General features: G+C 43.8%; 1 protein-coding gene and 1 long non-coding RNA gene across 4 annotated transcripts in view; one reads left to right on the forward strand and one right to left on the reverse strand.

The window, feature by feature from the left end:
* ANKRD13C (ankyrin repeat domain 13C) overlaps positions 1-16,557 on the forward strand; it is a 50,222-nt gene that overhangs the window by 5,228 nt on the left and 28,437 nt on the right. For 2 of the 3 annotated variants that reach the window (XM_073357354.1, XM_073357356.1), the window contains exons 2-4: positions 8,158-8,199; positions 11,611-11,715; positions 13,572-13,657. In XM_073357354.1, the coding sequence (XP_073213455.1) occupies positions 8,158-8,199; positions 11,611-11,715; positions 13,572-13,657 (233 nt within the window). The remainder of the gene's footprint in view (positions 1-8,157; positions 8,200-11,610; positions 11,716-13,571; positions 13,658-16,557) is intronic. The other variant, XM_073357355.1, reaches the window with a different exon arrangement.
* On the reverse strand, positions 6,297-11,781 carry LOC140916174 (uncharacterized). Its single transcript, XR_012160448.1, has 3 exons — positions 11,626-11,781; positions 10,832-10,929; positions 6,297-7,457 (listed from the first exon to the last, which is right to left on the reverse strand). It is a non-coding gene; the product is annotated as an uncharacterized lncRNA (long non-coding RNA).

A 16,557-nucleotide genomic window follows, 5' to 3' on the forward strand; every position in this document is an offset into this window, starting at 1 on the left:
TTAATCTCTGTCCTTTCGTGTATGTGATATCAAGCACTGTAAAAAGCAAGGTCTTACAGCCTTTTACAGTAACTTCCTATTTCATAAGTGACTTGCGTGGTGCTTCTGTTGTAGAATGGATTCTATTATAAAAGGGGTTCTCTTATAACACAGATTTTACAATAGTGTTGCATATGTTAGTGCTCTAATAGCATTAAATCAAAATTCCTTACAGTAAAGTATCATAAAAAGCTGGTTTTAGTCGTGTCATAATTTACGGTGTACAAAAAGTAAGAGTAAGAAAAGTTAATCTTACTACATGGCTGTTACAGATGGTTTCTGATTGCTACTAATTTTGCATTAGAATTTCTAAAAATGGGTAAAATTTTAGACTTTTAGTTGTCAACTGTAGTTGTAATTTAATTTAGTTGTAATTAGATTGTAGCAATCCTAACACTATTTTTTTAAAAATCTATATTATAGCTTCCCTAGACATAATATTTGATAGTACTCTTGAGAAGCCTTATTTTCAGTGCCATAATTAATAAGCCTAAGGTGACTCGCACATTTAATATGGAGTTCAATAAGACTGTTGTATGCTAGGATTGCTGACAAGCCAAAGTCAGGCCCTGTAGGTTTCTTAGATTAGGCTAAACTGGCTAGTGGAGGTGCTCTGCAAAAAGTTGTGCCATGATTGGTTTTCAGTGATAATCTGTTACAAACTAGTCACTCGTAGTTCGTATTGAAATAGTTATTCTCCTTTTTTAGGGCGGAGGGAATATTTGTTAGACGCCCTTCCGTTAAAACATTGTTGTAAGTGTGTATTGTCACTGGGTGCAAGTTTCTGTCTTGAACTTTACTTTCTTTAGTTCTTCTATGGGTTGTTACTACAATTAAGGATTTTTGTATCATCTTTCCACTGTTCGTGCTGAAATCAAACCGAATTCTTAGTTTCTTTCAGGTCATTGGTCACACCTTGTTCTGTTTCGATCAGGTCATAATTTACATGTATTCACTCTTTTTGATACAGAGCTGAAGTATTTTAGTTTCTGGGACTCAAAACTTGCTTCTTGCTTTTTTTTTCATTCCCTAGTGGGAAACTTATCTCATCTGTATCTGCTGAGTCTTAGGATCCATTGATTGCTGAGTTATCCTCTGCTTCTAATTTTGTTTTCAGATCCTTTAGGCTTAAGTTTACTTAAGAAATCCATATTTGGGGTAAGGGAGGGAGAAACAGGATCTCTTGGATTAATTAAGTTCTTTGGGGCAGGGACAGTCACTTTTGTGTTTGTACAGTGTCGTGTAAAATAGGGCCAAACCTAGCTGTGGCCTTCAGGTGCTACCACAATATAAATGTTTTAATCATGTTGTTGGTTGACATCTCCTTTCAACACTAGGTGAGGTCTTTCCAGGTCAGAACACTGACTGGGAAGCATGGGAAAAGTTTGCCATTTCCTGTACTGAACTTGTGTTGTGGTGAACAAAATAGAAGACTTCAGCTCTTAGGACTACCACCCAGAACCTTGCATGAACACTTACATTCAGGCAATAACAAGTGAACAATTTTACACACCTTCTTGCTGTTATATAAAGTATTTTTCTAAGTAAAACCTTACAACATGCATGCGCTTTTGTTTTATTTTTGGTCTTCAGTGCTCTCTTGGCTGTTTCTACAATGTTTATAGCTTATTCAGGACCCATGACTCAATTTTAATAAGCCAGTTTGTTTTTCATATCATTCCATTAGTCATATGATTGAACTTGCATTTGAAATGGCAAACGAGTATAAAAATTTCTTGCTATCTTTTCAAGCTGTCTCAACCTCAGTGCCCCTACTGGCGTAATCCGGTCCAGGGCCAGCCATGTCTTTTTTGATATTATATTCTTGAAATACTACTCTACTCCACAGCCTCTTCCCTTGTGCCCTCTTCAAACCGATTCATCACCACAGCCCCTTTTGAGAGTGTCTTATCCTGTGATAATTGTGTAGAAGATGCTTCAGTATTTTTAACATTTAAAAAAGCACTTTTGTCTGATTTAATTCATTTACTAGTGCTGTGTGCATAATATAGTATTATGAATGCTTAATTCCAAACTAAAGCATTTTTCAAGTAAATATTCCTTGCACTTTTAAGCAGTATGTTCACATTCTTAAATAAGTTTAGGAAACTAACAATCTAACTTAATGGGCTTGATTTAAAAAATAAAAGATGGGAGGGTGAGTTAAGGCCCTCAATATTTGGCCATATATCAACATACTTTTGAATGTTAAGGTGTTAGTACCATGGCTTTTAAAAACAAATTCTCAACTGTTGTTCAGTGTGGAAGATTCCTGTGCCAGCAGACTCCTATCCCATCTTCGAGCAACCCCTTTTCACTTTACAGTAGTAAAATAATGTCCTGTTTGTGCACTTCATTTAATGTTCTACATTGTTAGGTATCGATATAATTTTTTTACAATGTAACTTGCATTTCTTGCTTTTATACTACCTTTCCATTTGCTTTCACTCTTCTCATAGTAGATCACAATGTTTCTTCATTACGTTCTGTGTCTTCCTATGTTGTGCTTTGTACTGTTTCCCCATTTTCCCCTTACTTCTCTCCTTCATAACTCTCCCCCTCTACCAAACTTTTTCTAACTTATCCCATCAGCGTTCTCTCCCTCCATGCTCCTCTACTCACAGAAACATAGGCCAGGCAGCTAATGGAAAGAAGACTAAGGACCAATGTGAAAGAATGGTGGCCTTATTGTTCAAAGGCAATGCCCAGGTGAGAAGCAAAGATATTTTTCTGAACAAATTGCTGTCAAAGGTGAGGGTGCTGGGATTCCTATTAGAGTACTGTTCCTGGATTTTGCTTAAGGAACTTCAGCCTCTGTCTGATAAACTGGCTGCTGGGGAAAAAGGAGAACCTTCTCTTTTCTTACTCCAGACTTTCCTCACACTAGAACCTTCTGACTTTTGAAATTACCGTTGAGAATCTGTTACTTTACCACTCCTCTAGCTTCCTGGCTAATGTAATGTGTATATCTCATTTTTTCCTTGTTGTCCCTCATCTGTCCTATCAACCTGTTCTGTTGTCTTATAGTTGGTCTGCAAGAGCTTTGGGGCAGGGACCCCACTTGTTATGTTCTTGTACAGTGCCTAGCACAATCCTGGTCCCTGACTGAGGCTCTACTCTACTCTTCCATGATCTTTTAATTTATTTTTTAAGTCCATTTCCCTGCTGACTATGTCCAGTGACTGCATCTGTTGCTGAGAGCTTTCTCAGTCATGGATAGAATGACATTGGTCAGAGTTCTGAATAGGACTTATGTAAAGTAGTAAGACTCTGGTTAGTTTTCATTTTGTTATAGCTTGGCAAAGTGCTGAGACCTACTGGCACTAAAATGTGTATAGCAATAAGAAAAATAGGGAAGTATTTTTTTCTTGGTCTCCCTTTCTAGTTCTTATGCACTAACAAAGGTGCGATATTTGGGTAGCAAACACTGTTGGAGGACATTAAATTTCAATGAAAAAAAGTGTTGACTTCGAATTAGTGGAAAATTTCTATTATTATTAAGTTTTATAAACTACTTAGAATCTACATTTGAGACCTGAACTATTGTTGCATCCCTTTTTTTAATAGGCATTTTGCTGGCACTCATTGGTGTAATCATCTTGATCATTCTGCAAAGCTTTATAAATACTATTCAGCTATTTGAGATTCCAGGAGCCTGTTAGATCAACACAGTGTATTTAGAGTATTGGTTATACAGCTTCATAGGTGAGTGTGATACTTGACAGCCCCCCCCCCCCCCCAAAAAAAAAAAGTTGTGAGGCACCTACCCAGAGGATACTACAATCCGAATTAGCTATATAGAGCTAGGGTGATGGAGTATGGGAGGTTAAGGGTGTGACAGGATCTCCGGGGTGCAGCCTGGGACTGTGAGAGCGCTGTGACCCCTTAACTCTCCAGCCTGGGTTGTCTCTCTCAATGCTTTGCTAGTAACAAGCACAAACCCATCCAGGTGCGGTTACTGTTCAGTACAACTGCATGTGGAGCCCCACACCCAGCTAGATTGAATGAATGCTCCCAGAGTCACTCATGAATCTCAGAGAGTCACCAGCCAAATTCTCCCAGCCTTGTACCCTAGGAATATACCGTCTTGCGCTGCTCAAGACCCTTTCTTGAGCAGATAGTATAATTCTACTCTCACTAAAATGTGTATAGCAATAAGAAAAATAGGGAAGTATTTTCTTTCTCGAGCAATGCAAGTTTATTAATTGGTTTACCACTTCATCAGTGGAAAGTGGATATACACCAGCTTTTGAAAACCTGAGCAGATTTACCAAGCACTTCAGACAAACTCGCCGTTAAAGATAAAGAGTTAATCAAGTTTATTGATTACAAAAGATAGGTTTTAAGTGATTATAAGTGATGGGCAAAAAGTCAGAGTGGTTACCAAAATAAAATATAAGCACATAGTCTAAACCAGGGTCTCAAACTCAAATGACCACATGAAGACTAGTGCATTGGCCCGAGGGCTGCATTACTGACACCCTCCCCTCGCTGCCTCCGGCCCCGCCCCCACCCCTTCCATGCCCCCACCCCAACCCCTTCTCCGAAGTTCCCACCTGAACTCCGCCCTCTCCCTACCCCCAGGGAGGGGTGTGGAGTGCAGCAGGGGGTTGGGGTGCAGGAGAGGTGTGGGATGTGGGAGGGGGCTCAGGGCAGGGAGTTGAGGCCTGCCCTGGCCCCGCTCCACTCTGCTCCACTCCAGGAAGCAGCCAGAACCATGTCCCTGCTGCTCCGGCGGGGGGCGCGGAAAGGGCTCTGTATGCTGCTCCTCCAGGTACCTCCCCCGAAGCTTCCATTGGCTGCGGTTCCCTGTTCCCGGCCAATGGGAGCTGCAGGGGGCAGTGCCTGGAAGCAATGCATGGAGCCCTCTGTGTGCCCCTCCCCCTGCCCCGCCCCGTACGGACATGGTGCTGGGAGCAGTGCGGGGCTTGCGGCGCCGGGGGGGGCAATCTTGGCCCGCGGGCTGCAGTTTGCCCACCCCAGCCCGGAGGTAGGTGGGGGGCGGGGAGCTTGGTGGCCTGAAGGAAATAGCCCCGCAGGCCACGTGTTTGAGACCCCTCGTCTAAACTCTCAACCCTATGAGACTGGGCAACATCTAGATTAAGTGGGTTTTTTTCAGCCCACTGGTATTGCAGTTCATATTTCAGACTTGGGCTAGTCTCCTCTCTTGGAGTCTTTAGTCTTCTGAGAGTCCTTGTTGCTTGCAGCATAGATCGGGGGAGGAAAAAAGGCCAAGCATGAGGCCCCTATGTTCTGTTTTATACCCTTACTACATGTGCTTGGAGAACACAAATCCAGGCATGTCTGGTGGGCATTACTGAGTCACCACTAGGCAAGGTTGAGTGATTCTCCTGGTGTGGCCTTGTGCAAGTGACTCATTGCATTGTAGCTCCCTTGGTGGATAATGGCTGTTGAACACCTGTCCAGTCATTGGTTATCCCCCTAGTTTTGTTTTTGGGGAGCTAGTATCTGGGCGCTTTGCAGACCCACAGCATATTTTAGTGAGAACCATACAACACAATCTCATAACTTCATATGCATTAATGATGTACATATTTAGATGGAACAGTGGGTTTCAGCAGATTGTAACTTTTCCCGTGATACCTTACAAGGCATGCTTTATATGCAATATCACAGTTATATACAAATGATGAATTTGGGGGTTACGGGGCATTCCCTTGGGGTGTAGAGTGTCTCAAAGGGTTATAAAGATCATTGCCTTTCTAGAAGGTAAACATTTCCAGTGCCTGCACTTAGAATCTACACTCTGCAACATAGTAGGGGAAATTTTGTATGTATAATAATGTATATAGTGGCATATTTAGAGGCACTCAAGATAATGTATCTTCCTTACCCTGGTATTTTTCAATACTTAAGAAATCCCTGTCAAAGTGTAAATTTAGAACTGGGAATTTTTAATACTTAAAATTACAATTGTGTTTATTTTGTTGTTGGAACTGTCCAGAGGTCTAATTACAGTTCTCTCTTCCCTTTTTCTTTGGAAATGTTGTACTTGCTATTCCAGTTCTTCAGTAGCAGTTTATTCTTATGCTTTCTTGTAAAGTATCTAGTGACGAGTCTATTTTAAGCCTTTTAAGTAACCTGAAGGATTGACTGCCTTTAGCAATACTGTCTCCCCTGCCCTCCCCTCCCCTCATCCCAAAGTAGGAAGTTATGCGGATTTGAGACTTATCAAGTGTTGTTGATGGTCTAACTATGTTTGTTTGACCACAGAGACTTTTTTTGTTGCATGTTAAAGGAGGTTTAATATATATATAATTTAAAAATAACAGATATTGCTCTAACCCAGTGGTCCCAAAGCTTTTTACCTCCCCCCCCCATTATCCTGTCGTGCCCCTCCCCCCACCGAGGCTCGGGGAGGGGAGGGGACGTGGTAAGAGGGCCAGGGCAGCTAAGACTCCAGGCACAGACCAGGAGTGGAGCTGGGTGGTGCTCCTTCCTCGCACACCCCAAATGTTTCTCTGTGCCCCCATGGGGGTGTGCCCCGTAGTTTGGGGACCTCTGCTCTAACCAGTCGCATGGCCTTTATACTGAAGGGTGGAGTATTACATTTCACTAGCTGTCTAATTCCATACTAGTAAAACTGGTTTAGTATTGCTTCATGTCTGGAAAAAAAAATAAAACATGCTCTCAGACTGTCTAAAGTTGCTCACAAGAGTGAGTACCAATCTCAGGACAGACTGAAGAAGCAGTGCACAAACCCCAAACTGAGTTCTATATGTAGATTTCACCAATCAAGTGTGAACTCCTCAAGCGCTATAACAGGCTTAACATGGAGTCACAGAGAGTTCTTTTGGGTACTCTGGTCTATTTTGCTATCCAAGCAAGCTTTCCTTTGTGATAGATGGTCCCTTACCCCAAAAATCACAACAATATTCAGGTTACTTGCTGTTTATTACCCCAGGTCAATTGTACCTTAGATCCTATACCAAAGACAATGCTTGTAGCCAATCCTATCATAAATTAACTAAAGTTATTAACTAAGAAAAAAGTTATTTACAAGCTTAATGCAGTAAAAATACACAAATGATTTAGTCTAAGTTTCCAAAAGGGTAATAGAAGTTGCTGTAATATGCAAGCCCTATATGTTCTTTAGGGCTAACCCTGGCTTGTGCTTAGAAATCTTCTTCCCTCAGAGTTCAAGCACCATAGAGATATACAATTCCTTCTTGCCAGGAATTTTTATTCCCTTCCCCCAGAGTTCAAGTTGATGGGACTTGTCCACCTGCAGTCTCCTCTTTATGGGTATTTGGGGGAGCAATCAACAAAGCCTCTGTTCTTTAATGTTTCACAGTATCTCATTTGGTTTCAATGGGCCTTCTTCATGGGCAGGACCGAACACCTTTGTAGCAAGCCAGCATTCCGATATTAATTAATGCTCCTTTCCTGTTAGATGACTGACACAATTACAGTGCAAACACTTAATGTAACCTTTAACATGGAGTACCAAATTTTTAGATGCAGCCTCCTACAAGCATTTCATAAAGTCTAAACACATTCTTATAAACTTAACTCTATTGTAACAGTACTAACACACAGGTGAACCAGACTGATTTCCAGCTATGCATTTGTCAGCGTTCAGGGAGGCCTAGGGGCTTTGGCATGATCTGGCACCTTGTTTGGCAGCATCACACATACTCTTTAAAATTTTATCAGAATAACTTTGTGTAGTTGTTGCCCTAGATCTGCTATTCTTGATAAGATTTGAGACTTTTCAACAAATAAGTTTGGGCTATAGTTCTTTGGTTTGGGCTATAGTTCTTACTTTCCTAAAAATAGAATCAGACTTTTTTTTCCTGTTTGAATTGCTAGAAGTAAATTTCAAGGTGTAAATGACACAGAAAACTCTCTTCTTGAAACACTTTTGATGTTGATGTATATTAACACCTTACAGTTTTTGTATCAAAGGAATCATTCATTAAAAAAGAATAACCTTATAACTTTTATATATTTATGGTATCATAGGTTACATTTTCACATTGTTAAAATTAAGTTACTTATGAGCCTTCCTTGAGACACAAGAGCCAACTCCTGAAGAAAGTCTCTCATGGATTCTCGTACTGTGAATCTAATGATTTCCATTTTTTTCCACTGCAGGAAACACTCCGTTACATCTTGCTGTGATGTTGGGACATAAAGGTTGGTAAAACTACTTTAAGTATCATATGTTCTCAGATTTCTCTCAAGATTTTAGGGAAGAGAAATGGTTCAAAAAGTTGACTTAAAAAAACGATTTTAATTGAATGTGTTCAGTTACAAGTTGAGGAGGCTTTCAGGAAAAAAAGAGGATACATGAGAATAGAAAAAAACTTGAGAGACTGGGGGTAAAGATGCCGAAACCACGGTTGTAGGAGGGAGCTGAGGGATGAATGGGAGCAGGTTGGAGGTCTTTGGAAACAGGAAAATGAGCTATAATAGGTGGGCATTCACTGGGCACTCTTCTGAGAGTCTAGTTAGAGAATAGGTGGAGAAGGCTTTCCTCTTCTTACAGAGCTATCAGAAAACAGTAAGACTTGGAGGGTCATAGAATTAGAAAGGTGAGAGGAAAAAAGGCATGACCAGAGGTGCTTTTCCATCTTCACCCTGAACTAAGACAGGAAGTAGTCCTCCTAGCAGGTGGGAAAAGGTGCTGCCATTTCTTCTTGCATAGTTAAACCTCTCCAGGGGAACAGGAAGAGGAAGGGCTGTTGAAACAGGTGGGCTGCTTCACATGAGTTAGCTAAGCAACAGACGCCAGGGTGTTTTTCCCAGCTGTCTACTTGTATATCAGAAATCAGGAGAGGGGAAACTCTTGTTTAAAAAAAAAAACAAAACAAAACTAGGGGAAAAAAATCAAGGACCAGCTGAGATTAATGCTTTTGATCATTTTTAGGTAGGTTGGGTGAAATTAACCTTTTAGTTGCTTTAAAATTCCATTATACATGTGTACTAATTGTTGATACCAACATCTGAAGATGTTGTATGTGACAGGTAGCCCAAAATTTCTTAGGGAAGCTTTTTATCAAAGTTTCCCCCATAAATAGTACACTGTATACTAAGATAATCTCAGTGGGATAAATGGGTATTAACCCAGCCTGTTTCTAGATAGTTATGTCCTCTACCATTATTTGAGTAAATATCAGTGCAGTTTGGCAATTTTAAAATTAAATCAATTTCTAAAGTTTGATCTGGTTATGTCTTTAAAGAAGATTTTTTTTGGTAGTTGAACACTGGGTTGCATTGTTAATAATCAATGCTCCATGAATGTTGACTCATCCTCACAAGATCCCTGTGTAGGTAGGTATTGTCACCGTTTTAAAGTTTGTGACTTGCCCTGGGCCACATAGCAAATCATAGCATGAATTAAACTCAAGAATGCTTTGCTCATAGCCTTGTGCACTGTCCATTAGATCATGATTTCTAGGCTCTCATATACCAGGTGACTGCATAACTTTAATCTTCTTTGTTTGGTGTTTGTATAACACATCATAATTGCACCTGTTTGTGGTATTTAATCATTTAAGCACATGGAATGCTAATGGGAGAGAAGCCTCAAACATAGGTTTGAGTAAATAATGAAAGCAAAATTAAGGGTAGAAAGTAGAAGGAGGAGGCTGTATGAACTGTGTGACCATGCTATTGAAGTGTGAATGCTTTTAAAAATATTTTTTCAGCTTCTGAAAACCAAGGGCAAAATTAGTTTCTCAATTTCATTTTTATATATGTGTCTAGTAGCTCTTCTCAATATATATACTGCCTGTAAATGACCCCAAAGTGTCTGTTGTAAATAATGAGAAATGGCAAACATAACACAATTAGCCTTTGTCCATTTTAAAGTATATATTGCATGATAGCTATCATAGTTCCAACCAAAGTGAAACCAGACCCATTTTAAGAGCATTTCTGCTTCCCTTTTATTTTGGACAGTAGGGGCATTGTAGTAGAACTGGAAAGAATTCCTTTTCAGGATGCTCCTTTTGGAGCATAAGACTAAGAATATGGTTCAAATGACGTTAGCATTGTGCTGTCACTAAGACACCCTGGAAATTTTCCATTGAAACATTTATCATAGTTATTTTGGCAGGCTTTTGCTGGTGTACCAGTTAAACTGGAAGCTTATATGTAAGAGGTGGGTACCTGTGATTCTTATCTCCTAAGACTGCTTTTAAGGCAAGAGGATGTGCTCAACACATCAGCTAAGTGAACTCAGAGAAATCGCTATCATCAGAAGTGACAGATGTCTTTAGAAGCATAACCATCAAGAACATGATAGTATGCCCATTGGGAATCTGGGTTTTAGATCAATAGACATTAGAGGCACAATGCAGTTAATCTTTCTGTTTGTGTACAGTCTCTGCATCTTGAGTAAATGTAAAATGATGGTTTGAACAACATCAGTTTGAAGAAACTAGCTGTTTTGGTTTTAAATTAAATTGGGTATGCTCTCAATCATGAGATGTGATTTCAAATCTCTATAGCTAGACAGGGTTGAGCCTGGTCAGTACTTGAATGGGACAAAGAAAACCTCAGGGGTCTAGAGAAAGTGGTCTGGGTAATTCAGTAGATTGCAAAGTTCTCTCTTAACCAATGCCCTTTTTATAGCTTTTGAGGCGAGAGAAAGCTATAGTCTTGACAATTCCTGGTCATCAAGGGTGACACACTGTTTTTGTGAAACTGATGCATTGGAAACTAGGTCTGATTTGTGAACAAAATTAGCGATTGGCTGTTTCACCCATTGCTCCTACTTGGGAGGATGGGGAGAGGAGGTTGAACTGAAAGGAGTGATCTGTACCATTATGGCTGCCACCCTCACCATCTCCTGGTACCCTGGGATGCACTTTGACACCATTAGGTCTCCGTCAGCGTAATTCTGAGATGATCTGATCAGATCTGGTCAGAGAGAGAAAGGGGGACTTAGATGACATTCACCTCCAGTGGCTCTGTCTGCATTCTGAACACCACCTGGAATATGAGACTTTGGTTCCCGCTGTCACCCCACACTCTCATGTCATTTTTCTTTCCCACCTTTTCTTTTCTATTCTATTTTGTGCCTTCTGTTTAATAAAAGTTTTAGCTGGCCAAGTCTGTATGTCTCTCAGCACTGCAGTGAGCCTGTGACTAGGGGGCAGTTAACAGCAATGTTTTAAACAGCCAGCCTGACACTAGTACAAGTTTGCCAAGTCTCAGAGTAGCTGATAAGATCAGTGCTGTGCCCGTGTTTCTCTAGCAGTGAGATTGCAAATAAGAAACGTTTACAAGTCAGTACCAGAGACAGAAGCTGCATTTTCTGTCCTTGCTGTTATTTTGTGTGTGTGTGCGCGCGAGAGAGAGAAGGGAGGGGGGGGAAATCTGGATCAGACTTTAACAGCAACAGTTCCAGCCCATCTCAACTGCTTTTCTTCGGAAAGGACAATTAATTATTACCATCTAAAGACTGTCACAAGCTTTTTTCCCTATAAAACCTGACAGCTGAAGGGAAGAGGAATAAGGGTTATTTTTAAAGACCCCTTACAGAATAGTTAAAGGAAACTATAGTGTTTGCTCTAAATAAATAAACTTGTTCTGTTACAGAATGTGCACACTTACTTTTGGCCCACAATGCTCCAGTAAAGGTGAAAAATGCTCAGGGATGGAGTCCTCTTGCAGAAGCCATCAGCTATGGAGACAGACAAATGAGTAAGAAACCTTAGCTGATTACTTGGTTGATGTAAACAAAGGTCGGTCTTAGCCTAAAAGAAAAGGAGTACTTGTGGCACCTTAGAGACTAACCAATTTATTTGAGCATAAGCTTTTGTGAGCTACAGCTCACTTCATCAAATTGGTTACTCTCTAAGGTGCCACAAGTACTCCTTTTCTTTTTGCGAATACAGACTAACATTGCTGTTACTCTGAAACCTTACTTAGCCTAGGAAATGAAGTCTGTTTAGCTGTCATGAAGTGTATTACTTGGCACCTCCTGTCGACAAAGACAGTGTTAATTGGTTGTTAAGGCTCCCTCTAAGGTTGACTGCAACTAGTTAACATTTATTTAAAATGCTACTGCCTTTGTCTACCCTGGACACTGTGGTGTTTTAAAATGCATTTTCTGTCCTTTGTTCGATTATTAAAAGCCCTGTTAATTAATATCTCTGCTAAACAGTTTTCCTAGTCCTGATAGCACCAGAATGGTAGTAAGATAAACTGTATTGAAATGAAGACCGAAATTAAGTATGTTTAAGACCTTGTTTTTCAGTGAATGTGAAAACCACAAACTGACCTTTTCTAAATAAGAGTGAAATCATAAACCAAGGTAGCAATGTGATTCACTCACATTCTGCTATTCCTTCAGTGTGGACCATTGGGACATTTTAATGCCTCTTAAAAGTTAATAATCAACCAGCTATGTGTTAAATACATCAAGTGCAGTTTCTAGTTGTGATTAATGAGGGGGGAATGTGTGTGCAGATAACATGTAACCACTGGCAGTGGGATACTACTTTTGTCATTGGTTCTCTGCTGACCCGGGGTGTGTGTGTGGGGGGGAGGACGATGACACACTAAGGGCTTGTCTACACTGGCAACGTTAAAGTGCTGTTTAATCGCGGCACAGCGCTGGGAGAGAGACAAATGAGTAAGAAACCTTAGCTGATTACTTGGTTGATGTAGCGCTCTCAAAAAACCACCTCCATGAGGGGCCTAGCTACCAGCGCTGGTGCCCTGTCTACACTGGTGCTTTTCAGTGCTGAAATTTGCTGCGCTCACGGGGTGTTTTTTCACACCCCAAAGGGAGAAAGTTGCAGCGCTGTAAAGTGCCAGTGTAGACAAGTTCTAAGTCACAAACTGTGTTGAGTGAGTTACTTATCCATTCTGCTCTCAAGTGAAGCAGTAAGGGTCAAAATTAGCCCATTGCCACCTGTTAGTAGATAGCAGTTAAGTACTGCACTATTTGCTTTTTTTACTGCTTCTCATAGCACACAACTTAAGGCTTGGCTATACTTCCATTTTATAGCGCTCTAACTTGCTGGCTCAGGGGGGTGAAAAATCATCAGGATTACCAGGAGCGGTGGGAGAGCTGTCTCCCAGCGCTCACACGTGACCACACTCGCACTTCAAACACGGGAGCGCTCCCGTGACAGTGCTTTGAAGTTTCCAGTGTAACCATGCCCTTAATGTTTTGCTGCTTGTTTGTAAATACTACCAGCATTTTAAACACAAGGCATTCCTCTGTGCTGAGGGAGTCTCCCCACAGAAGTAAATGTTAATGTCTTCCACTGACACATGTCCAGTAGCGTGCCAGCAAAAATGGGATGCAGCTAGAAATGTTACCATGAATTTACAGATACCGATTTTGTTGCAAAGCAGTATTACTGAGGCTTTCTTGCTGTTGTGATTCAAATAATATATATATATATAAATGAGATATTTAAAATGTCTGATGAAACAGACACTTGCTTACATTTTTCAGTATTTGAAAAGCTCTGGAAGATGAGTCCCTGCCCTGAGGGGTTCACAATCTGAGCAAAATATTTGATTTACGGTACACTTCTGTTTAGTTACAGCACTCCTAAGGAAGCTGAAGCAGCAGTCCAGGGAAAGTGTTGAAGAAAAGCGACCTCGATTATTAAAAGCCCTCAAAGAGGTAAGCTTAAGGAAACTATTGATAAATGACAATTATTCTTTTATGATGTTGACACTGAGCCACACTATCGCGTCCCTGCCACTCTGCAGCAGAGCCCATTTCAAACCACGTAACCCAGTACAAAAGGTGGTCCACCACCTGATGCCGTGGCTGCCAAATTCACCACAGAGCCTGCGCCTAGCTGGGAGCCCCCTTCTCCCCCCTTAATCCTCGAATCTGCTCGGGAGGTGCCACCTTTCAGCTGCTTGCCTCCTGAAGCCCAGAGCCTCGCCTCTGCCCCCGCCCCCACCCCGTCCCTGCCCAATCCACCTCCTCCTGCAATGCTATTGCTGCCCCGGGGTTATTTCTTTCCCTTTTTTTGCGGATTCCCCCCAAGGAGCAGCCTTTGCATTTTCCTGCCGCAATCCATTAGGAGCTGCAATCTTCCCTCCGCCGTCCCCTTCTACCCCAAGGCTTGAGATGGACCTAATATCTTTAGCCTGTCAGACGCCCCGTCGGTGGTCCGCACCCTGCCTGCCTGCCTCAGTGGACCACGAGGCTGTACCAAGAGCCCCACCAGGGAATAACCGGGAAATCGCAACCCCACCCCCCATGAGCTACGAAAAGCATTGTGGGAGTTTTTAGAAGACATCCATGGCTCCCGCAACAGGGTTCAGCTAGCTCTCCAGTTATGGGGGGACTTTGATCAAATCCTCCAGGCCACAAGGGGCCTTATAAAGGAGGGTAGAGGGAAAGGAAGGCACGGTGCCGCGGCCTACGGGCAGGCCTGCAGCTTCCGTGATGATTTACTCACTTACGGGATGGGTCATGGATTGTTGCGCGACCCGCTGGGGGCCGCGAACACCCCCGCCAACAAGGAACCCCCACCCCCCAGCCCTCTGCATGACGCCTCTCATTATCGCAACTTTGAACACTAGGGGCTGTAGGATGGCTCTCCGCAGGTCCCAGGTGCTCTCTTACCTTCAGGAGGGGGGGGTACTCTGTGGTTTTCCTGCAGGAGACCCATACGGATCCAACCGCCGAGGACAGCTGGGGGGACGGGGTCTACTTTAGCCACTTCGCAATTTGACAAGCTGGAGTGGCAACCCTGTTCTCACCCAACCTACGGCCTGAGGTGCTAGGGGTCACTGAGGCCATGCCGGGCCACCTGCTGCATCTCCGAGTCCGTATGGAGGGGCTCGTGGTCAACCTCGTTAACATCTATGCCCCGACGACGAGCCCGAAGCGGCCGCAATTCTATCAGCAGGTGTCCAACTTCCTCGGCACCCTAGATTCTCACGAGTGCCTAGTCCCGGGAGGGGACTTTAACACCACCCTTGAGGAGCAGGACCGCTCAGGGGCCGAGCTGAACATTCCCCGAGGAATAGTTGAACATCACTCCCTAGTGGACGTCTGGCGTGACCACCACCCAGATGACACTTCCACGTTCACCTTTGTCCGGGTGGAGGCCCATCGGTCACACTACTCTTGGTTGGACCGTATTTATTTATCCCGTTTCCATCTTTCACAAGCCCGCTCCTCCAACATTCGGCTGGCCCCTTTTTCCGACCACCATGTAGCCACCATAACAGCCTCCCTCCGTGCAGAGAGGCCGGGGCCGGCCTATTGGCACTTTAACAACAGCCTGTTGGAGGATGAGGGCTTCATGACGTCCTTCCGGGAGTTCTGGCTGGCCTAGCGAGAGCAGCGGCGTGGCGATGGTGGGATCTAGGGAAGGTGTGCGCCAAGCTCTTCTGCCATGACTACATCTGGGGCACCAGCCGACGGAGAAATGCTGCGATAGAGCAGTTGGAATGGGAGGTCTTAGAGATGGAGAGGCGTTGGGCCGCCAGCCCCGAGGACCCGTTCTTCTGCGGAGCGTGCCGGGAGAAGCGGGAGGAGCTCCGGGCCCTCGAGGACCATCGGGCCCGAGGTGCCTTTGTTCGATCCCGCATCCGCCTCCTTCGGGAGATGGATTGCGGCTCCCGTTTCTTCTACGCCCTGGAGAAAACGAGGGGGGCCAAGAAACACGTCACCTGCCTTCTAGCAGAAGATGGCACCTCCCTCACGGATCTGGTGGAGATGTGTGGGAGGGCCTGTGACTTCTACACAAGCCTTTTCTCCCCGGATCCGACCGATCCTGGCGCTTGCAGGGTGCTCTGGGAGGAACTCCCCACGGTCAGCGTGGGCATCCGAGACCGACTAGAGCTGCCTCTCACCCTGGCCGAGTTCTCGGAAGCCCTCCGTCGCATGCCCACCAATAAATCTCCGGGCATGGACGGGCTGACAGTGGAGTTCTACCACGCTTTCTGGGACATCCTTGGCCCAGACCTAGCCACTGTCTGGGCCGAGTCTTTGCAGGGCGGGGTCCTCCCTCTTTCGTGCAGGCGAGCGGTGCTCGCCTTGTTGCCGAAGAAGGGGGACCTCTGCAATTTACGAAACTGGCGTCCCGTCTCGCTCCTAAGCATGGACTACAAAATCGTAGCGAAAGCAATCTTGCTGCGGCTAGGGTCCGTGATGGCGGACGTGATCCACCCAGACCAGACCTACGCTGTCCTGGGCCGCAGCATTTTTGACAACCTATTTCTAGTCCGAGACCTTTGGGAACTCAGGCATAGAGACGGTCTGTCGTTCGCCCTCCTGTCTCTTGATCAGGAAAAGGCGTTCGATAGAGTGGACCATGGGTACCTCCTGGGCACTCTGCAGGTGTTTGGATTCGGACCTCAGTTTGTGAGTTTTCTCTGGGTGCTGTATGCTTCCGCGGAGTGTCTGGTTAGACTCAACTGGACCCTGACCGAACCGGTCAGCTTCGGGCGAGGAGTATGGCGGGGTGCCCCCCCCTCAGGCCAGCTGTACACTCTGGCGATCGAGCCCTTCCTCTGTCTCCTCCGAAGGAGGTTGACAGGGTTGGTGCTGCGGGA

The sequence above is a fragment of the Lepidochelys kempii genome, chromosome 8 (assembly GCF_965140265.1).
Source record: "Lepidochelys kempii isolate rLepKem1 chromosome 8, rLepKem1.hap2, whole genome shotgun sequence".
Lineage (NCBI taxonomy): Eukaryota > Metazoa > Chordata > Testudines > Cheloniidae > Lepidochelys > Lepidochelys kempii.